The sequence below is a fragment of the Cervus canadensis genome, chromosome 27 (assembly GCF_019320065.1).
Source record: "Cervus canadensis isolate Bull #8, Minnesota chromosome 27, ASM1932006v1, whole genome shotgun sequence".
NCBI classification, from domain to species: domain Eukaryota; kingdom Metazoa; phylum Chordata; class Mammalia; order Artiodactyla; family Cervidae; genus Cervus; species Cervus canadensis.
In genome coordinates, this window is record NC_057412.1 from 5544280 (window position 1) to 5567194 (window position 22915).

At 38.3% G+C, this 22915-nt stretch overlaps 1 protein-coding gene across 8 annotated transcripts in view; it reads left to right on the plus strand.

Annotated features, from left to right (window-relative positions):
* GRIK1 (glutamate ionotropic receptor kainate type subunit 1) overlaps positions 1-22915 on the plus strand; it is a 438990-nt gene that overhangs the window by 405920 nt on the left and 10155 nt on the right. For 5 of the 8 annotated variants that reach the window (XM_043449029.1, XM_043449031.1, XM_043449030.1 and 2 more), the window contains 2 exons: positions 5984-6209; positions 13755-14005. In XM_043449029.1, the coding sequence (XP_043304964.1) occupies positions 5984-6209; positions 13755-14005 (477 nt within the window). Of the gene's footprint in view, positions 1-3547; positions 3602-5983; positions 6210-13754; positions 14006-15311; positions 15719-22915 lie in introns of those variants that run through there. The other 3 variants (XM_043449036.1, XM_043449034.1, XM_043449035.1) reach the window with 3 other exon arrangements.

Below are 22915 nucleotides of genomic sequence, written 5' to 3' on the forward strand. Positions count from 1 at the left end.
TGCTTTTTCGATGATCCAGCGGATGTTGGCAATTTGATCTCTGGTTCCTCTGCCTTTTCTAAAACCAGCTTGAACATCTGGAAGTTCACGGTTCACGTATTGCTGAGCCTGGCTTGGAGATTTTGAGCATTACTTTTACCCAGCATGTGAGATGAGTGCAATTGTGCAGTAGTTTGAGCATTCTTTGGGATTGCCTTCTTGGGGATTGGAATGAACACTGACCTTTTCCAGTCCTGTGGCCACTGCTGAGTTTTCCAAATTTGCTGGCATATTGAGTGCAGCACTTTCACAGCATCATCTTTTAGGATTTGAAATAGCTCAACTGGAATTCCATCACCTCCACTAGCTTTGTTCATAGTGATGCTTTCTAAGGCCCACTTGACTTCACATTCCAGGATGTCTGGCTCTAGGTCAGTGATCACACCATTGTGATTAGCTGGGTCGTGAAGATCTTTTTTGTACAGTTCTTCTGTGTATTCTTGCCACCTCTTCTTAATATCTTCTGCTTCTGTTGGGTCCATACCATTTCTGTCCTTTACCAAACCCATCTTTGCCTGAAATGTTCCCTTGATATCTCTAATTTTCTTGAAGAGATCTCTAGTCTTTCCCATTGTGTTGTTTTCCTCTATTTCTTTGCATTGATCACTGAGGAAGGCTTTCTTATCTCTCCTGGCTATTCTTTATATATGTTGGCTGAAGTAGAATTGCAGTTATTCATTTAACTGAATAGTGGGATTATACATCTTTACTGTAGAAGCCCTATAACCTGGTTAAAGAAATAATGTGATAATGTGTATTTCAGAAAAAATAAAATATTAGAGGGCTAGGTCTATAAAATGCACATACTATCAGTCTTAGGATCGTATTACACTCCAGAATTCACACATATTTTACCTATTATAGTAAAAATCCTGCAACTGAAACCAATGAAACTATATGAAATAGAAAATGCTGTTAAAAGAAAAAAATATAAACAATACCTACATTTCTTTGCAGGTTACAACTGCTGCACTTCCCTAAACACTAATTTTTTTTGTCTAAACAAATATAAGCTGTCTAAATTCATGTAAATTGTTTCCATGCATTGTGTGATGACTGCAAGAATTGCAGCAGCCCCAGATATAATAGAAAAACGCCACAGCTTTTTACTGCAACTATTTCTTTAGAAAATGTGTTAATGATGTTAAAATGTCAGCCAAGTCATAAGTTTGATGTTCTGTGTATTAAAACAAATAGTTGATTCCCTATTAGTTAAGAACACATACCCTAGAGCCAGATTGCTAGGATCAGGTCCTAGTTTCACCATTTCTTTATGTGGCATTCTGTTTCCTCATCTGTAAAGGAGAAATAATAATGGCATCTTTCTCACATGAACACTGTGAAGATTCAATGGATTAATAATGTAAAGCGCTTAGAATCATCCTGGGCACACAGTAAACACTGCATGTGTTGGTTATTATTACCATTTTCAATCAGCAGTTTTTAAGCGCACAGAGACCAATTGTAAATCATTTCCCACTGAGTGTTTAACTTGCAAGAATTATGAGAGAAAAAAGAGAAATAAACAAGTCATCAAATGGTGATACAGTTATACTCCCTTAAAACAAATTTTAAATGAAAAAAACACTTACTCTTTGCCAACAACCTTTCATCAGCATCAGAATAGCCATATAATCAGGTTTAACTAGACAAAATAAATGTATTTAAACCTTGATGCCCTCTGTAAGATTTTTTTAAAAAAAAAGCTAAAGAATTTCAGGTTTAATAAATGGGGACTTTTCAGTTTTAGTGATTTTTGATAAGAAGCTCAGAGTACTTTACAAATCTTCTAATTAACCTTTGCCATATTCAGTGAAATAAAATGCAATCACTGTTTCTTCTTTTTAAATGTATATTATTTAGAGCAATTTAGCAGGCTGAGACTATAGAAGATTTACAAGTGCAGAAATTTCCAAACTGTCATTCAGATGATTTGCTTGATCTTTTAATATTTATGACAATGTTCCATAAAGCATGCCTTTATTTTTAAGAATTATTAAGATTTGTGTCTTAAAAATTGTCTATTAAAAAAAAACCTAATTTAATTACTCTTAAAATAGTACTTTATGACCAAACAGAAAATAAATATTGCAAAACATAGTGTAAAAGAGGATGGAATTAAAAAATAAGGGGGAAAGAGACCTTCACTCTGTATTGGCTCTTTAATCAACATGACACTTGGGTGTCACTTCACTGCAGGACTGGCATAAGTAATGCGAGAAGGCTGATCTGAAGAGTAGTACCTAGGAGTTGAAGGATCCTTAAATGAAACTTGTCCAACACTGAAATTCTCCTTGCAAGTTTCCAGTGGTAGAAAACGCACTATATCCTAAGGTGCTAAAGTCATCTACAAATAGTTTTAACTGCTAAAAAGATTATTTCTTAGCCACATTCTGGGTCTTTTTATCTAAGCTCCCCAGTTTTTCAAATGTAGAATAGAAGGCAGTCCCACAACTTTCTAAACAAGGAAAGAAAACTTGAAATGAAACCAGAAGGGTGCTATTCTCTGACCCATTATGCTTTCCACCATTAGGCTGGACAAACATAGCAGGAAGGACCAGAGAAATTTAGAATGTTCCCTATGCCTTCTACTTGACCAAGTCCTCCACCAAGTGACCACCTATTTTCTTACCGAGGAGAAGTTCTGCCATCAATGAGTCACAGACCATGTCAGCTAGATTTCCCTTCTAGCACCTCAGGGAACTGAAGCCAAAATCAACCTTCTACTCCAAAATGGAAGAAGTAAATAAACCTTAAGGTCATGGTCATGACCCTCAATTAATTAATGACCTTCAGCTATATTTGTTGCTGTTGTTCCATCGGTACGTTGTGTTCAACTCTTTGTGACCCCATGGACTGTAGCCCTTCAGGCTCCTCCGTCTATGGGATTTCCCAGGCAAGAATATTGTAGTGGATTGCCATTTCCTTCTCCAGGGCATCTTCCCTACCTAGGGATCCAACTCATATCTCCTTCATTGGCAGATGGATTCTTTACCACTGAGCCACCAGGGAAATCCCATCAGCTCTATAGAGTGGCGCTAATCAAAGTGCGATATGATATGTGTTGATTCAGGGAACATTGTGTTACCAACCTGTGATAAGATTAAAAAATAAAATGAGAATAAGAGTTTAGCAGTGCTGTAGCTCTCAGATATTGTGGTGGCATCAAGAACATGATTAGTGGATTCTTCCTGAATATAGACCACTTTGAAGCCTGTCAAAATTTAATCTGGTGAGCCACACCTGGTATGAGTGCATATGAGCCCTACCTACCATAACACAGTAGGATCCCAGATAGGTCTGGCCTGGAATGAAAACATAGACAGTCCTTCACTGCAGATGATTGGAGAACCACACTTGATCGGGATCAATAACAACAGTATATGTTTTCAGTTGAATCTGCTCATCTTTTTCCATGTCCTTCAGTACATAAACTCCAAGAAGGACTCCTCCCCAGTTGGTCTATTTCTCATGAATGAACTGATCTTTAACTTTGTTTTGTCCTCAGCTTCCATGCATGCAAGCTAAGTCGCTTCAGTCATGACTGACTCTTTGCAACTCTACGGACTGTAGCCCTCCAGGCTGCTCTTTCCATGGGATTCTCCAGGCACGGGTTGCCATGAGTGGGTTGCCATGCCCTCCTCCAGGGGATCTTCTCGATCCAGGGATCAAACCTGAGTCTCTTATGTCTCCTTCATTGGCAGGAAGGTTCTTTATCACTTAGCTCCGCCTGGAAAGCCCTATAGCTTCCATAGACCACACACAAAAAATCCAGTTTTCTACCTATTTACAATATTCATCCTGAATAAAATTTAAGTGTAATGGAAAAATAGATGTTTCATGGATTTTTTATATGGGGCTAATTCCTAGTTTGCATTAACTTGATACCAAATCACAGATAACCTCAGGGCATAATTCGAGTTCATGAATATATGCTATAGTGTCACAGGTAGATCACATAAGGTGAAAATCATTCTCAGAAGAATTTAGCTAGACTGACATTCACCTCCCAAAATAAGCATGCAAAGACCATTGAACTAGATTGCAGGGGATTGAGGTCTGGGGCTTCCCTGGTGGCTCAGATGGTAAAGAATCCGCTTGCAATGCAGGAGACTCAGGTTCAGTCCCTGGGTCAGGAAGATCCCCTGGAGAAGGGAATGGCAACCCACTCCAGTATTCTTGCCTGGAGAATCCCATGGACAGCGGAGCCTGGTGGGCTATAGTACACAGGACCAAGGAGTTGGACACAACTGAGTGACTAATCTCACACTGAGGTCCAGTATTCCCTATTGTACGTACTAACCAGTTTTGTGACTTTCACAGTCTCCAAACCTTCTGTGCCAAAATTTCCTCCTTTATGAAAACAGGAGTTTGAATGAGCCACTTTCTAAAGTCTTTTGACAACTTTAAAATTTCATAATTCTAAAAAAATATATTTTCCCTTAAGGAAGGTTCGTGATGGAGGAATAATTTCCCCGGCAGTGTGTTCACTGCCAAAAGACAGACTGACCTCTTTGCACTTGCACAAGTAGCTCTTTATTATAAATTTAGCATCATCAGACTCTTCTAAGCTAAAATGACCCAACAAATTAGGCATTGACCCCCAACCTCAAAGACACACTTTTTCATGGTGATGTGAACCCCAACTTTCAGATATCTCTGAAAGTGAGGAGTAATTCACACAGGCCTGACCATGACAAAATGGTTTCCATAACACACCAGTATCTAGAAGGTACTGTTTATTGAATTGCTATTTGTCTCCTGAGACTTTTCTCAAGGGGCTCTTCAAATGCTTAACAACCCAAAATAAAGCCATCTGGCCTCCCTCAACTCATAAAGCCTGCAGCATTAACCCAGGTCTTAAATAGAGTTAGGAATTGAGTGAGCCCCCAGGACACTAGAACATGAGTAACCACGCTAGCGTTGAGTCCACAGGTATTTCATTTATTGCTTATGACCACAAATCATGTTTTAAGCATCTTTACACTCCTGAGATGGTAAGATGATAAGCCCTGTGCCTGACAAGGAAGCTCTCGTGTGTGTGTGTGTGTGTGTGTGTGTGTGTGTGTGTGTGTGTGTGTGTGTGTGTGTACCATATACAATGTGTGCGCTGGAGATAGCTCGAAGTTATCAGTAATTCCCCCAGTGTCTTTCATCTTTCAAATTAATAGAGGGAAGTGCTGATGCAAAGGAGGACAAATACAGACAAGAAATTGAAGCAATATGGAAATTACAAAACAATGCACACAAAATCATACAGTTTCAAATGAATATTTAGTCCTCATTATCTGAAACATAATTGGAACTTAAAACTAAGTATATACAAAAAAGACATATAAGAAGACAGTAAGAAGAGTTTTCTGATCTGAATTTCAGTCTGAAAGAGCATTTGCTCTAAGTTTTCTAGAGAAGATAAGAGTAATCAGCAGTTCTTTCATAAATAAAGCAGAGAAACTCTGGGATGTATCCCAAGGCTGTCCCTGCAAAGGAATGTTAAAATTTACATATCAGAACAGTAAAACAATGCCTACTGAAGTTAAGTAGTTGAAGGCAATGGAATTAGTGAATAGAGTCCTGGGGTGATCTAGTCACCCTTTGGCCCCTTGGGGCTTTGCGGTCTTAATCTTAAGTGGCCAGAGTTCATTAGGCAAATGCTGTCATTGATATCAATGTTCTTTCTTCCATTCTGAAATCAACAAAAGAACCTTATGGCAATTCTTACGTCAATGGGGCAGGATCTCTTTTTTTCTGCATAGCTGCCTCAGCGCCCCCAAGTGTTTTTCCTTGACAACTACCAAACTAAAGTCCCAGGATCATCAATATTAGTTTCCTACCTAAAGAGAAAGAACCCTCCCTACACAGTTTGAATCCCCGGGGTTTTGAGTAGCTTTAGGGCCTGTTTTCTCAGCACTCTCTGCTGGCGGGTGTGTTTTTTTCCCTGCAGAAATCGAAGATATCCACCTATGAGAAGATGTGGGCTTTCATGAGTAGCAGGCAGCAGACTGCCCTGGTCAAAAACAGTGATGAGGGGATCCATCGAGTGCTCACCACTGACTATGCCCTGCTGATGGAGTCCACCAGCATTGAGTATGTGACGCAGAGAAACTGCAACCTCACCCAGATCGGGGGCCTCATTGACTCCAAAGGTTATGGAGTGGGAACGCCTATTGGTAAGAAAGGCAAGGCAGTATCCAAGATGGCGAATGTTAATTACAAAATATAGAAGGGAATGGACTCAGATATATCTACTCCACATTCCGAGAAAGTCTACAATGCCTTCTGTGAACTAATTAAAAGGGAAGTGCCCATACAGATCATAGACACGTTAGAAATAGAGTCCAAGGATCTTCAATCTAATAAACTTTCAACTCATTATTTCTTTCAAGTTCTACCACTGCATATATGTTTGAGGTCATAGATTTTATTATTTTACCCCCAAATATTGTTTAAAAATATCTTCCAAATTAACACTCTTCACATTATGTTATCCAATACATGCCTATATAGTTTTTTCTGTATTAAATTTTACTAGAATACAGCAAAATTCACTAAGCATATAGATGACAAAGTTAAAGAGCTAGTGTTCCATCTAAGTCGAAAACAAAACTATCTATCAAAAGGAAAAGGTCAAAGATTAAATTATAATTTGCTCAGACAATATGCCAGATTCAATCATTAATAACTGTCTAAAATCTCCAAATAGTCCTTGTTGTTCAGTCACTAAGTTGTGTCCAACTCTTTGCCACCCCATGGACTGCAGCATGCCAGGCTTCCCTGTCTTCCACTGTCTCCCCGAGTTTGCTCAAAGTCATGTCCATTGAGTTGGCAAGGCCATCCAACCATCTCATCCTCTGTTGCCCCCTTCTCCTTCTGCCCTCAATCTTTCCCAGCATTCAGATCTTTTCCAGTGAATTCGTTCTTCGTATCAGATAGCCAAAGTACTGAAGCTTCAGCTTCAGCATCAGTCCTTCCAATGAATATTCAGAGTTGATTTTCTTTAGGATTGACTGATTTGATCTCCTTGCTGTCCAAGGGACTCTCAAGAGTCTTCTCCAGCACCACAGTTCAAAAGCATCATTGCTTCAGTGCTCAGCCTTCTTCATGGTCCAACTCTCACATTCATAGGTTACTACTGGAAAACCCACAGCTTTGTGGACCTTTGCCGGCAAAGTGACGTCTCTGTTTTTAAGATGCTCTCTAGGTTTTTCACAGCTTTTGTTCCAAGGCTCAAATGTCTTTTAATTTTCTGGCTGCTGTCACTGTCCACAGTGATTTTGGAGCCCAAGAAAATAAAATCTGTCACTGTTTCCACTTTTTCCCCATCTATTTGCCAAATAATCCTGACCTTGATTTTGTACCACCTCACAGTCTAAGGTTATTATTACCTTGTAGGCATACAGACCCACACAGCTAGGTCTTCTTGCATGTCCGAGATCTAGAACTATATTCTATATTCAAGGGTCAATGACTTCCCTATAGAAAACTCCCCTATTTCCCCCACTACAGAAACTGTATTGTATAAGGTTCTGGTATGGTGGCGATCTGTTCTTCTCAAGTGAGTCAGCAGCAATTTTCTGATAAGCATTCCAAAGAGGAGGAATTGGAGGCTGTCTTTGACCACTGGGTTAGTCCAATAAGAAATCTTAAGTTACAGTTACATCAGATAATTAAGGACCCAAGGTTGATTATTATTTTTCTCCTTCGAAAAGGATTATCTGGTTCCCTCAACACTATACAGGGATCACAAACTCAGATGCTTACAGAGATCAAGCAGGCATAACTGAGTAAATCTTTGTGTGAAGAAGCAATAGGGAACAGTAGCAACCCTGAAGAATTGGAGACTACATGATTCATAAGGGGGTCAGCTGCCTTTCAGGTCAGTTGGTTGTGGGAATTCAGGCACAACGTTGTTAAACCTTCTATTTCTCATGAAGAGAAAACAAACAGATTTTAGGCGAACTTTCCTGATACTTTAAATTGGCAGCAAATTTATTTTTTCAAAAAGATTAAGTAGCCTGTATTCAATTTTTGATCTATACTAACTTGATTAACCAGATAAAGGTCAACTCTCTTCACCTTTTACTGTCAATACATAACCAATTTGACTCCATGCAATACCTCTGGTGCTAGAAATATATGCAGTAAAGACATTAACTATGTTATTATTATTGTTATGTGTGTCCTTTAAATAAATCAGCAGCATGATTGGGATGGGCAACATGTGACTACCTTATTGCCCCTTTATTTATAATAACTTTTCCTGATGAAAATGCCAATATTCAAGTGAAGTGTACACTTTTCCCAAGTGGTTACCTCTCCTTAAACTGTGCTCTTCAGGGGACTCAGTAGGATAGTCAGACATTAACTAAAAGGATACTAGGCTTCTTTTTCATTTGAAAAGCAATGTCTCATCTCCCTAACTAAGCCTTGTCACCTCATTTTAGATAATGGGATGGAAGAAGCTAGATGTTATATATATATATATATATATATATATATATATATATAATATATGTTATATATATATAATATTCCATCACTGCAGGAGACCTGTGTTCAATCCCTGGGTCAGGAAGATCCCAAAGGAGGGAACGGCTTACCCACTCCAGTATTCTTGCCTGGAGAATTCCATGGACAGAGGGGCCTGGCAGGCTACATTCTACAGGGTCGCAAAGAGTCAGACAGGACTGAGCTCACAGTGATTGAATTCATGTCCCCTGCATTGGCAGGTGGATTCTTATCCACTGACCACCAGGGAATCCAATATAGCATTTTGAAAATGACTATACCTCCAAGTGAAGGAAGCTGGCCCTGTGATAATTATCACTATATTTTATATAATATGATATAAAGAGATTTAAATGTTCCAATTTAGTCTAACTTTTGCCAACCTCATGCAGTGTCTGACATACAAATTCCAAAATTGAAGAGTTTTTCCACCTCCCTACGTGAAAAAAAAAAATACACTCCAGGAATTTTTCATAGTGGTTATAAACCTGTCATGCTTTTAAAACAAAAACAATGAGGGAATAATTGGAACAGATGGCAGACCTCAGAGAGAATACATCCATTGGGAACACAGCTGTTGGATAAATTTGTGAGATGTTTCTTCTATGATGAATTGACTCTTTAAGAAAGATCAGTTTGCTATTCAGGAAGATTCATGTGTGTACATATATATTTTTTTCAAGTGACTTGTCATAAATCACTTCCAATGTCATTCAGTCCATGTAAGCAACAACAACTGAAGCTAAAATACATTCAAATATAAAAAATTCCCACATACTTCTGGTCTTGCCCTGGCTGGCTCCCTTAAGGCTCCAAGTTCCTCCTCGCCGTCAATGACGGGCAAAATCAGCTCAGTCACGACCCAAAACTGAAAACTTTGTTTCTTATAGGTTCTCAGGACAGGGCTCTGGAAATGCTCCTCCTGAGAGATTTAAAATAAAACTCGAAGAGAATGAGAGCAGTTAAGCCTTAAACAGGTTACCAGGAAGCTGGAAATGACCTTCCTTGGAGACCAACTTTGAACAGAGATCTGATCTCATCTGTCTGAATTGTCTTAGGCAGCATGCAGCCTGAAGGCAGAAGGAGAGCAACAGGCGATATTTACTGAGCGCCCACTGTGTATGCTGCCATGATTACTGCTGCAATTGTTGCCCTGTGATCATTCCCACATTCTTCAAAGCTCCTTTCTGTACATTGAAGTAAAGCTCTCATGCTCACATACTATGAGTATGTTAACTGTGCTAATTTTGACACTAACCATTATTCTGAAGGTGTTTAAGCAAGTAGCCAATGTCTTTTAATTTGGCTTTTGTGAGTCATTTTCTCACCAGAAATCCACAGTCTTAAATGGCAAGCCACAATCTAACTCCAAATCATTTTGATCTTTTTTTTTAACATTTGCTTAAAACTTTTACTTTTGTATTGGGGAATAGCTGATTAACAATTTGTGACATTTTCAGGTGAGCAGTGAAAGGACTCAGCCATACATACATATGCATCCATTCTCCCCCAAGCTCCTCCCCCATCCAGACTGCTACATAACATTGAGCAGAGTTCCCCATACTATACAGCAGGTCCTTTTGGTTATCCATTTTAAATATAGCAGCGTGTGCAGTTCAGTTCAGTCACTCAGTCATGTCCGACTGTTTGCGACCCCATGAATCGCAGCATGCCAGGCCTCCCTGTCCATCACCAACTCCCGGAGTCCACCCAAACCCATGTCCATTGAATCGGTGATGCCATCCAACCATCTCATCCTCTGTCGTCCCCTTCTCCTCCCGCCTTCACTCTTTCCCAGCATCAGGGTCTTTTCCAATGAGTCAGTTCTTCGCATCAGGTGGTGAAAGTATTGGAGTTTCAGCTTCAACATCAGTCCTTCCAGTGAACACCCAGGACTGATCTTTAGGATGGACTGGTTGGATCTGCTTGCAGTCCAAGGGACTCTCAAGAGTCTTCTCCAACACCACAGTTCAAAAGCATCCATTCTTCTGCACTCAACTTTCTTTATAGTCCAACTCTCACATACATATATGACTACTGGAAAAACCATAGCTTTGACTAAATAGACCTTTGTTGACAAAGTAATGTCTCTGTTTTTTAATGTGCTATCTAGGTTGGTCATAACTTTCCTTCCAAGGAGTAAGCATCTTTTAATTTCATGGCTGCTTTCACCATCCTAAATTCCCTAACTATTCCTTCCCACCATCCTTCCACCTCAGCAATCGTAAGTTCATTCTCTAAGCCTGTAAGTCTCTTTCTGTTTGTAAGTCAGTTCAATTATATCATTTCTTTTTAGATTACACATACAAAGGATATCATATAGTATTTCTCCTTCTCTACATTAATCTTCTTTTAAACTTAATTTTGAGGTACTGACAATGACTTTAGGAAGTCTTGAGAGGGATGGGAATAAATGATAAATGCCACAATATTAATCTTCTGCTTTTTAAACCATGCCTTAGAACAAGATACATGCAAGAGAGAGGTAGATAACATGGGGTGGGGGATGGGGGTGGAGGGAGAAGCATTAATGAATACAACACTAAGAAAGAGTTAGGAGAATTGAATTAAGTTCTTGATTCTGCCAGTAGTTATTATTTTCACCCATATTTTCACATCCTAATTTCCTTCAGTTCTGAAAATAAGTGGATTGGATAATATGGATCCTAAGACCTTTTCTTCCAATCCCAAAGAAAGGGAATGCCAAAGAATGTTCAAACTACCTCACAATTGCACTCCTCTCACACACTAGCCAAGTAATGCTCAAAATTCTCCAAGCCAGGCTTCAACAGTACGTGAACTGAGAACTTCCAATTGTTCAAGCTGGATTTAGAAAAGGCAGAGGAACTGGAGATCAAATTGCCAACATCTGTTGAATCATAGATAAAACATCTCCAGAAAAACATCTACTTCTGCATTATTGACTATGCCAAAGCCTTTGACTGTGTGGATCACAACAAACTGTGGAAAATTCTGAAAGAGATGGGAATACCAGGCTAACTTACCTGCCTCCTGAGAAACCTGTATGCAGGTCAAGAAGCAATAGTTAGAACTTGGCATGGAATGACAGACTGGTTCAAAATTGGGAAAGGAGTATGTCAAGGCTGTATATTGTCACCCTGATCATTGAACTTATATGCAGAGCATATTATGCGAAATGCCAGGCTGGATGAAGCACAAGCTGGAATCAAGATTGTCAGGAGAAATATCAATAACCTCAGGTATGCAGATGACACCTCTCTTATGGCAGAAAGCAAAGAGGAACTGAAGAGCCTCTTGTTGAAGGTGAAACAGGAGAGTTAAAAAGCTGACTTAAAACTTAACATTCAGAAAACTATGATCATGGCAACTAGTCCCATCATTTCATGGTGAATAGACGGGGTAACAATGGAAACAGTGAGAGACTTTATTTTCTTGGGCTCCAAAATCAGTGCAGATGGTGAATGCAGCCATGAAATTAAGATGCTTGCTCCCTGGAAGAAAAGCTATGACCAACCTAGACAGCATATTAAAAAGCAGACATTGCTTTGCCAACAAAGGTTCATCTAGTCAAAGATATGGTTTTTCTAGTAGTTATGTACGAATGTGAGAATTGGGCCATAAAGAAAACTGAGTGCTGAAGAATTGATGCTTGGTGTTGGAGATGACTCTTGAGCGGCCCTTGGACTGCAAGAAGATCTAACTAGTCAATCTTAAAGGAAATCAGTCCTGAATATTTATTGGAAGGACTGATGCTGAAGCTGAAGCTCCAATACTTTGGCCACCTGGTGCAAAGAACTGACTCATTGGAAAGGACCCTGATGCTGGGAAAGATTGAAGGCAGGAGGAGAAGGGGATGACAGAGGATGAGATGGTTGAATGGCATCACCCACTCAATAGACATGAGTTTGAGCAAGCTCCGGGTGTTGGTGATAGACAGGGATGCCTGGTGTGCTGCAGTCCATGGGGCTTCAAAGAGTCAGACATGACTGAGTGACTGAAGTGAACTGACTGAAGCTCTCTTCTGGTTATAAGAGGCCACATTTACTTTTCTTTTTTTTTTTTTCATTTTTCTTTTTCCACCAAGAAGAATATTAAAGTTTACAGAAAGACCTACTGAGTAGAATAAAAAGCTTCCAAAAACTCTTAGCACTCAAGGAGAAATTGAATAAAGAAATCTAACACTTTTTTTTTATCTCTTCCTTTGCTCTGATTAACATAAGGATCTAGTATTGGGCAAGCTGTGGCTGCAGCAAGATGATGTTGATACTCTCTACTCTTAACAGAATTAAAAGTCTAATGGCATTGCTAGAAGACAGAGTATAAATAATCAATAAAGTACTTGCAAACTTTCTAAATCTAGCTGTATTTTGTGAGACCCTTGAATTATTCAAAACTTATTTTTAATAGTATCTTAATAAGTGTATTAGTCAGTATGAACTAATTACTCTAATCAACATCTGCAAGTCTGTAGTGGCCAAGGCAATAAATACTTATTTCTTGACTTTGTTATCATCCAGTAGCAGATTGAGAGAGGGATTCTGATTCATTCAGTCATCCTGGGACCCAAGCCCTTTCTAACCAGTGGTTCCACTATCCCTAGTGTCTTAAAATTGTTTCCTCCTTGCTGAGTACTTGAGGAAAGAGAAGGAGAGAGTAGAGGATCATGTTGGGAGGATTAATGAGACAGGACTGGGACTAGTCATACAGCGCTTTAGCTCCCAATGGCTAGGAATTGGTCAGTCACCACAAGGCATTGTAAAGGAGAATAGGAAATGTCTAGCTACTCCCATAGGAAGAAGAAATGGCACAGGTGATCATCTAGCCAGGCTGTCACAGTATTAGACATCCAAAAGCCTGGAAAAAATGGAACTGAAATGATGAAATTCTCTAACGTGGGTAAAGATTCATAGGAAACTCACCAGAAACAGCAGGATGTCATGCATTTCCCAGCTCGGCTGTTCCTTACTTAAAAGCGACAATCTGGGTAATAGCTCAGCTCAGCATGTCAGCTTTGTCCTTTCCAATTATTTAGATCCTTCAAAATATAGGATTGAGCTTCCATGCCCTTTGTTGGCCAATTTGTAGACTGGGGTTTTTCCAATAGCTGTGAGTAGTTATCTCTAAGACACGTGTAATTTACCTGTAAGTAACCTCTAAGATGATAACCCTTCTTTGCATCTTCTTCAACCTTTTGGTGACCAATATCCAAATGTCCTCACTCACAGGCTCTCCTTACCGGGATAAAATTACTATTGCTATTCTTCAATTACAAGAAGAGGGGAAACTGCATATGATGAAAGAAAAATGGTGGAGGGGAAATGGCTGTCCAGAAGAAGACAACAAAGAGGCCAGTGCTCTGGGAGTAGAAAATATTGGGGGCATCTTCATCGTTCTGGCTGCTGGATTGGTCCTTTCTGTATTTGTAGCCATCGGAGAATTTATATACAAATCCCGAAAAAACAGCGACATTGAACAGGTGAGTCATCTCTTTCCAAGACGGGTTCGTTTGGGGTTTGTGTTATCTGTCCTAAGTTTGGGGGTATTTAGGAGCTTGCCCTTTTTGTAATAGACTATTGAGTTAGATGCCAAGAAGAGCCATTTTTGAATTAGAGCAAAGAGCTCTTGAATCCCTGCCAGGTGCTGCTGGCACTGTAGGCCCATCATTTATTAATGAGAAGAAGGAAGCAACCTTATACACTAAATCCAATTAGCACTTTTGGAAATGACAGTGCAAAAATTTCCAAACTCAGTTAATTTCCTCAACAGTTGTTTGCTCTTAAGATAGAAACCCTAGATAGAGCAAGGAAGAAATAAATCCAAAATTAGAAAAGTTATAAAAAAAATCTTTGAAAGAAATGTTAGCATCTCCTTAGTTTAGGTACTGAGCACATGTACTAATGCAAAGCAGTCTATATAAAGACATAAATGCAATATTTTGAAACTGAACATTACCTCTATCAAAGTATGTTTTGTAAAAAAATAATTCAAAAAAAAATGATGAACAACACAGGATGACAATAAAATATGAAAAAATTTATTTTTCCAAATTAGGATTATCATTGATTTCAACAGTCAACACTTTTTGCCTGCTACTTTTAGCTTTGATGAAAAATCACACCAAGATTTTCCCTAATCTGAATTAGAGGATGGTGATTAAAGATAATTCCTTCATAAACCCATGAGAATAAACTAAACACAAAGCTCATGCCCATTGTAGAGCATCTGGTACCCAATGAATTTAAAAATAGCTAGAATTTTGAAATTGTGCACTGTTAATGACAGTGCTAATGTGAGGCTCAGCTATCAATGTCTTAAAACCCTTAAAATCTTTAGAACACAGGGCTGTACATTTCCGTTTTGCTCCGCCCTTCCAAATAATGTACCCAGTTCTGATTAATAATCTCATAGAGTCCCACTTTCTTTAAGTGGAAACATCTCCAAAGATGGGGATGATTGATTATAACCTAGTTTTCATCATGAAAATTTTCCCGAAATTACAAGGCAATTGTGAGAACATCAAACACCACTTTCTTAGACCTTGTTAGAGAAAACTGTCCTTAACTAAAAGGGAGAATGGACTGATCTGCTTTGTTTTAACTTTCAATTTGCTCTTGAGGTGTCTTGTTTTATGCAACTAATTTGAAAAATAAAAGCTTGTATATGTTATGCTTTAATGTGCTTCTCATAATTGTCATTTGATTTAAATTTTCATTTAAACACTCATGTTTTTGCTTCTGATTTATTCATTTTTCTATATTTTTCTCATTTCTTTTGCATGCAAGGCTTTTTGTTTCTTTTATGGACTGCAGTGTAAGCAAACCCATCCAACCAACTCCACTTCTGGAACCACTTTATCTACGGATTTAGAATGTGGCAAATTAATTCGAGAGGAGAAAGGGATTCGGACACAGTCCTCAATTCACACTGTGTAATCATTTAAAAAAAAAAAGAAGAAGAAGAAGGTGTACCTCAGTAGAAACTGTTTCTGCTAATTAGTGTTGTTGATGATATCTGTGTCTACTAAACATAAATAGCCATAACCCCTACCCTTGTTTTAAAATAGCAAAACTCACGTACTCTGAACATTGAATTCAATGCACTAGAAACACACGTGCATTTGATGTTGAAACAGAGGTATGTTAGATGTATACAGACTCCAAAACATGTGCATTTACAGCAATTTGCTATACCATTGAGAGAATGGTTATCTTAGTTGTATTTTCATGTATTAAGATTAAGCAACTTTTTCCTCATACCAAAGTAGGTTCAGCCATTCAGAAGTGCAAAGCGTGAAAACAAATTGTTATTTTGCAGCGGTCTTCTCATCTTTGTCAAACTTTTCTCCTTTCTTTCTCTCTGTACCATATGCTCTGTAAAGCCACACTTTCCAACTATCTAAAACCCCATCTTTTCATAACTCCTTAACAATGTTAATTTCTAATTCAAATTGAGTCTACTATTTGAAATGTGTCATTAATACAGAGATTCAAAGATGTGTTAGATTTTAAAGATACAAAAAAGAGACCTAGAAAATGAAAACTGAACCTCAGGCACCACAGACGAAGAGCATTAGCTAAATTGAACATCACTCAGGAAGACATAACATAGTCAAAGATGATCCCTGAGTAGGGATCTCTCAAGTAACATTTATTTGTAGAAATTGAGTCTTCTATAGGTTCAGATAGATAGTATGTTCAGTCTTTAAGGAACTGTGATTTTTCAAGCTATAGATTATCTTTTGCAACCTCCGAGCCAATTCCTAAGCTAGAAATTAATGTCCAGCCTCTTGTATTTTCTACTCACCCGGCCTCTTTCTTTGCACTGATGAACATCTTTTCACAAGATGTTATTTCATTCCCACCCTACTCATCCAGGATAGAATGGTTGTTTTTGTAGCAATCTTTCTGAGGCTTGCTGCTTTCACACTCATTTCTCTGGATCCTTTGCCATTTTCAATTCCTTCCAAGTATACTGGGGAGAAAGACAAGGAGAAGAAAATAGAGAAAAAAAATTCCACTATACATCAGTTACAGATCTCTATAAATTTATTTTCCACCTGCATTCAAATGCTGTAAGTAATTTTCACTCTAACTGAGCTTGGTGACACAGAAAGCCAGCAACATACTTAATTTGTTGTGACAAAAGATGCCTGCTGTCCCTCTGAGCTTGTTTCCTCTTCACAATGAATTGGGGATTTGAAGATGCCTTTCATCTTCCCTCAATACAGAATCCATCTGTCTTTGTTCTCCTTAATGGGGTTACCTTTTGACATGTGAAGTGATCCCCCAAAATGTATTTCTCAGAAGTAGACATAGGCCATCTGTGCAATCATGTACCTTTTTGCCTTCTCTTTGCTTAGCTTTAAATGGGTTCCAGTTTTTGAATCACAAGTCTCTTCGATTAACTCTGTATTTCTCCAGTAAAGCATGTTCAGGAAAGTTGACTTTGCCCTGACTGATTCTCAGTCTTGGTTTCTTCTTTAAATAAATACACTTTTAAGAAAATATCTATAAATTACACTAAGATTTACTAGCATTTATTTAGGTAAAAGCAACATACTGTTTGCCCTAAGTCAGAGTTCGCATCCTCATAATAAAAAAAAAATCAGATATTGGGATAAACATTATATAATTTATAATTCATTGATTCTATATATAGAAAGCACCAATTACATAAACTTATTTTCCCAAGGACTGTATATAATAAGCCAAAAATGCTACCCAAAAAGTTCAAGGGTAATATATGAGGTATAGATGATCAGGATTAATGGTAACAAAACTTACCTTTCTATACAGAGTATCATTTAAAAGTATGATTCAGAGGCTTAGATAAAATTAATATTTATGTACTACTTTACACTGTAAATAGCTTCCCAGGTGACGCTAATAGTAAAGAACCCATCTGCCAGTGCAGGAGACATGAGAGACACAGGTTCGATCCCTGGGTCTGGAAGATCCCCTAGAAGAAGACATGGCAACCCACTCCAGTATTCTTGCCTGGAGAAGTCCATAACTAATTCTGATAGTTATGTATTATTTTATGGTTTCAAAATGCTTTAACATACAGTAGTGTTAGTTTAATCCTTTCCACAATTTTATTCCAGCTTTACTAACAGTTGACTCTGAAATAGACGTGAGACAGTGACCCAGAGTCCTAGAACAGTCTCTTAGAAGAGAATTTTCTAAAGCAGCCAAACTTAGGTTCAAGTTCTAGTGGAGCCACATACTAAATGTTTGTAGACAAGTAACTGAATTTCTCAGAGCCTTGGTTTCTTATATGTAATAGGGGGCTATAGTTTCTAGGTCACATGGTTGAGTTAAAGGAGTGTTTGTGAAAATGACTTTCATTGGTCAAATCTCAAATTAGATTTTCATGGTTGAGTAACCAGGGGAACACCAGGAAAAATGTCCCTTTACTACAAAACATTTCAGTGTGTTTAATATGTTAGGATGCGTTGAGAATTTCTAACAAGTTGGAAAAGTATCCAGCACTTCTCGAACCTGTCAGATCACAGAATCTATGTGGTAGTGACCCAAAGCATACTCTTATGTCTGTAATAGGCACTCTGGCTGTTGCTGTTTCTCGATTCTAGAGGCAGGATCGTTAATTCCAAGCAAGATATATTTAGCATTAAATATTTAGTAAACCCTCTCTAGAGAGAAGAAGGAACCATGCATATCTTTGAGGTAGAAATGCCATTATATTCAGATGATGATCTCCCTCTTTAGCTCTAAGTGGCAGGCCTACTCGAGATACTCAGGCAGGTACGTTTCCTGCTCCATCTCGGGCCTTGTTCCTCCCTTGAGAAACTGTCCTTCGTTTCAGACCCTGGTTTCTTACATTCTCCTCTTTCTCATTTCATATATGCTCTCAGACATATTCTTGCCATCAAGTAAATAACCACTAAGGCCACAATGACCCCTGCAGGAACCATTACATTTTAAGTGAATTTAGGAAAAAAAAAAAAGAGAGAGAGAGAGAACTTGAACATACAAGAAAATCTTCAAACTCTATTTTTCATGTCTCTGGTTTTCAGACTTCAGTGTACATCAGAATCACCTGGGGAAATTATTTAAGATACAGAGTATAGTTTGTACCTCCAGAGATTCCTCCACAGTGAATATAGCCCAGGAATTGGAATTTTTAACTAAATCTGAGAATGAATGCTTAAAAGTAGTTGTGCACATTAGTTTACATAAAAATAGCTCAAATATAGCAGTTTTTTCTAAAAATTAGACCATGTACGTGACTTTCCATTGAAATCATCTTCAAAACAAGGATCATTTTAAAGTAATTTTTTTTTTATGAGCTTTTTCCCAACAACCCAAAATACAGTTGTTCTACTTAAAGGTAGTTGGTAAGCATGAGTTTTTATTAAAATTAATTTGAATATAGCAGTGTGACTTCAAATTAGACGGAAAATGTGAGTTTTTACTAACAATGGCAGATTATCTGTGGATTATATTCTAAGAAGGGCTTCTCAGGGGGCACTAGTAGTAAAGAATCCACCTGTCAATGCAGGAGATACAAGGTGGGAAGATCCCCTGGAGCAGGAAACGGCAACCCTCTCCAGTATTCTTGTCTGGAAAATGCCATGTACAGGGGAGCCTGGTGGACTACAGTCCACAGGTCACAAAAGAGTCAGACAGGACTGAACAACTGAACACAAACATGATACCCTGAGAAACATTGTTTAAAGTTAGGAAGAGAGCAGCGGGGTATGAGGAGATTGAAAAGCAACTATGGAGCATGTAATGTTGTATAATTTATTTCTTAACAAGCTTGTATAGCCTCATGCAATAAGGCAAAAAAAATAAAGCTTGTTTTGTTTCAGACTAAAATTATAAATTGTATTATTTTAAAGTTTTTCCAGCAAAATTGGAACTACCCAAGGAATACATGGTGGATAGAGACTGTGACTTTACAAAAATCAGCTAGATTATATGACTGTAAACCTATCCAAGGAAAATTATTTCCAAATACCTCAAGGCATTTGCCTCACATTATGGTATGTTGTATGTAAGCCATCTGTGGCAAAGCAGCAAAATAATGAATCCCAATTAATTTCCAAACCCATGACCCTTATGCTCTAAAGGTCTATTTCCTAGTAAGCAATTTAAAAGCAGCCTGAACAGCCTTGAAAAGCAAAAGGGAAACAAAGCGTTCTTACTTCTTGTACTATTTTCTGCACATCTAACTGTGCCAAATGGCATTATTAATTAACTCTTATAGATAATGAAAAATTTCTGCTCAATGCTACAGTTTTAACTTGCCTTTAGGAACCATCTCATTATGCTTCTCACAGTTATAGAATTTTATGTCCAGATGCACAGGCACATTAAAATCATTTTTGCTTTCTAAATCCTCTCCACAGAGACTGGTATCATGGAAAGTGGGATTCTCCCTTAAGTTTTCAAAGAAATTCTATTTGTAAAGAGAAGGGCATTCTTGTGATAGAAAACCAACGATACGAACGTGTTGTGTGGTTTCTACGCCCTGCAGAATCTAAGCTTCATCGTCATCAGCCCAAACATGGCTAATTGGCCACACTGCACTGCATGCATTTCCACATCACAATGCATATGTCCAGACACACACAAAATCAGTGAGTAAAACCTGAGTGATGTAATGAAGCCACTGTGTTCTCCTTAGTGATTATAATTTTAAATTTAGCTTAGTCAGAATTTTCTTTCTTTTTTTCAACTGGGGTGTTCAGACTGCAAATACTCAGATTTTTCAACTTCAAATAAGAATGTTTTTCTGATCACTTAGTCTTTACCAACCATAAGAGCTAAAAAGACTAGTGTCTAGAGATAATCTAACACAATTTGGTAATTTTGTTTTCTCACTGAAACTTGGCACGTTATCAGATGCTTCCAAGCATCCTTGACTTTATTTCTTCTATAGTCTGATTAACTTACTTAGCAAGCGATTTGGAGAAGTCTCTCTAATCAGGTTATTTCTGTTAATTGTGCAAAGAGGCTTTTCTTTGCCTGGAAACCCAAACATTCATTAATTAACGGAGAGGCCAAGAAGCAATTAGCATCCATTTAGAAATAACTTTTCCAGTGTACAGGTTGACACCACCGTGTAAATCAAACCCTGAAAGACATCTGTGGCCCAGTGGGAAGGTGACTCGGGAACCACGAGCCAAGAAGTCAGGTCCCTGTTCTGCTGCTGGATGGCTGGGTCTCTAGGCAGGGCATTGCATATACTTCCCTCCTCAACTTGGTCATCTGTGCAATGAGGGGGTTGGACTTAAAACTCTCTTCCAACCCTGGCATTTTTTAAATTCTCATAGAAAGTGGGAAGAAAATTCAAGTGTAGAAGCAAGAGGGAGGTGGGAGGGGGAATCGGGATGGGGAATACATGTAAATCCATGGCTGATTCATGTCAATGTATGGCAAAAACCACTACAATATTGTAAAGTAATTAGCCCCCAACTAATAAAAATAAATGGAAAAAAATTTTTTAAAAAAATAAAAAATAAAGTGTAGAAACAGAGGAGAAAAAAGCTTGGAGAATATGTGTGTGTGTGTGTATGCATATATATGTATGTATATATATATTGTGTATACATATATTGTGTATATGTATATATGTGTGTGTACATATATGTGTGTATACATATATGTGTGTATACACATGTGTAGGCATGCATGTGTGTTCAGTCGTGTTCAACTCTTTGTGACCCTGTGGACTGTAACCAGCCAAGTTCCAATGTCCATGGGATTTCCCAGTCAAGAATACTGGAGTGAGTTGCCATTTCCTACTCCAGGGGATCTTCCCAACTCAGGGATCGAACCCATCTCTCCTCCAGTTCCTACATTGGATTCTTTATGATTTGCACCACCTGAGAAGCCCTGTATATACATATGTACACATGTATACACATTAACATATGTATATATAAATATATATTAAGGGATTGGGGGCAGGAGGAGAAGGGGACGACAGAGGATGATATGGCTGGATGGCGTCACTGACTTGATGGGCATGAGTCTGAGTAAACTCCGGGAGTTGGTGATGGACAGGGAGGCCTGGCGTGCTGCAATTCATGGGGTCGCAAAGAGTCGGACACGACTGAGCGACTGAACTGAACTGAATCTTTAAATATAAGACGCAGTTGTTTATGTCTGAGATGTTTGCTGTGCTGCTCCGCCTTTGAGCTGTGTATTCATTACATTATTCTCTGGTCTCATAATTCTGGCCACACGTAGAATATTGTCAGCATGTATTTTCTACTGAAAAAGACAGGTACTAAAATCCTACCCTTTAAAGAGAAAAGTAGTTCTGGTCTCCTCACCTCTGAATTTCTTCATGTGCTCAGTCATGAAGAAGTCTTTTATATATATATAAAGATTATGTAATTATGTTGAACATGTTAAACTCTTGTCATAACTTTGCCTTTTCAATACTTGGGGTAGAGTGCTTGGTTCTGGATATAGAAAAAAATAGCTATCATGGCATCATAGAGTGAGAGGGTTCTCATCGAATAAATCGTAAATGAATCATTAAAAATACAGCAAAGATTATATAAGTGGAATCATTTTTTTCTTTGTTGAGCCTATAGAATAGGCATAAAAAAGGAAAAAGAAAAGAAAAGAAAGGAAATGTACCTAGGGAGTTATTCAAAGTTATGGAACTGATTATAGCCTCAATCCCAATTCTAGAAAGAAGAAGTTCTGGGGCCTGCAGTGCCCAGGAAAGTCTCTAATCTTTAAGTGAAACTTAAGTAATTCTGCTAAAGAGACACGAAGGGAAACAAAGTAAAAGATGGTGTGCTTCTTTTTGCACTGATTTTATCCCTACCTTCCTTCACCATCAGCATCAAAGTTTTTATATGCATTGCCCCCAAGCTAGAGATGACTCAAACTCTTATGTTTTCAATTTTACATGGATTTTACAAATTTGGAGAACAGACAAAAACCTTAAAAACTGTGGCTTCTGATCTCAAGATCTAGGTGTTTTGTTGAATAAATTAGTTGTTTGAATTCAAAAAGTCTAGCTCTTTATTAGCAAAAACTAAAACCCAGAGTGTCAAGGTTGAGGTCCATGGGGTTGCAAAGAGTGGGATACAACTGAGCAAGTGAACAATGTCAAGGTTGAGGAAATATGCATAATACATAATTTTCTACCTCTTTTTCCAATCCCTGACCAGTTCTTGACCACTAGGAAAGACAAAACTGGAGGGAAATCATTAAGTTTAAGTGCTATTCAAATCCCTGAGAGGAGCTCTCATGACCATCTCTGAGCCAAGCCCCAGTTTGGAGGGACAGAAAAGTAGAAACATCAGAAAATCTCAAGGGAATCCCGAACAGAAAGTATCATAATTGGGTTAATAGTATGTAACCCAGGAGATGGCAAGACTTGTAGAGAAATCATA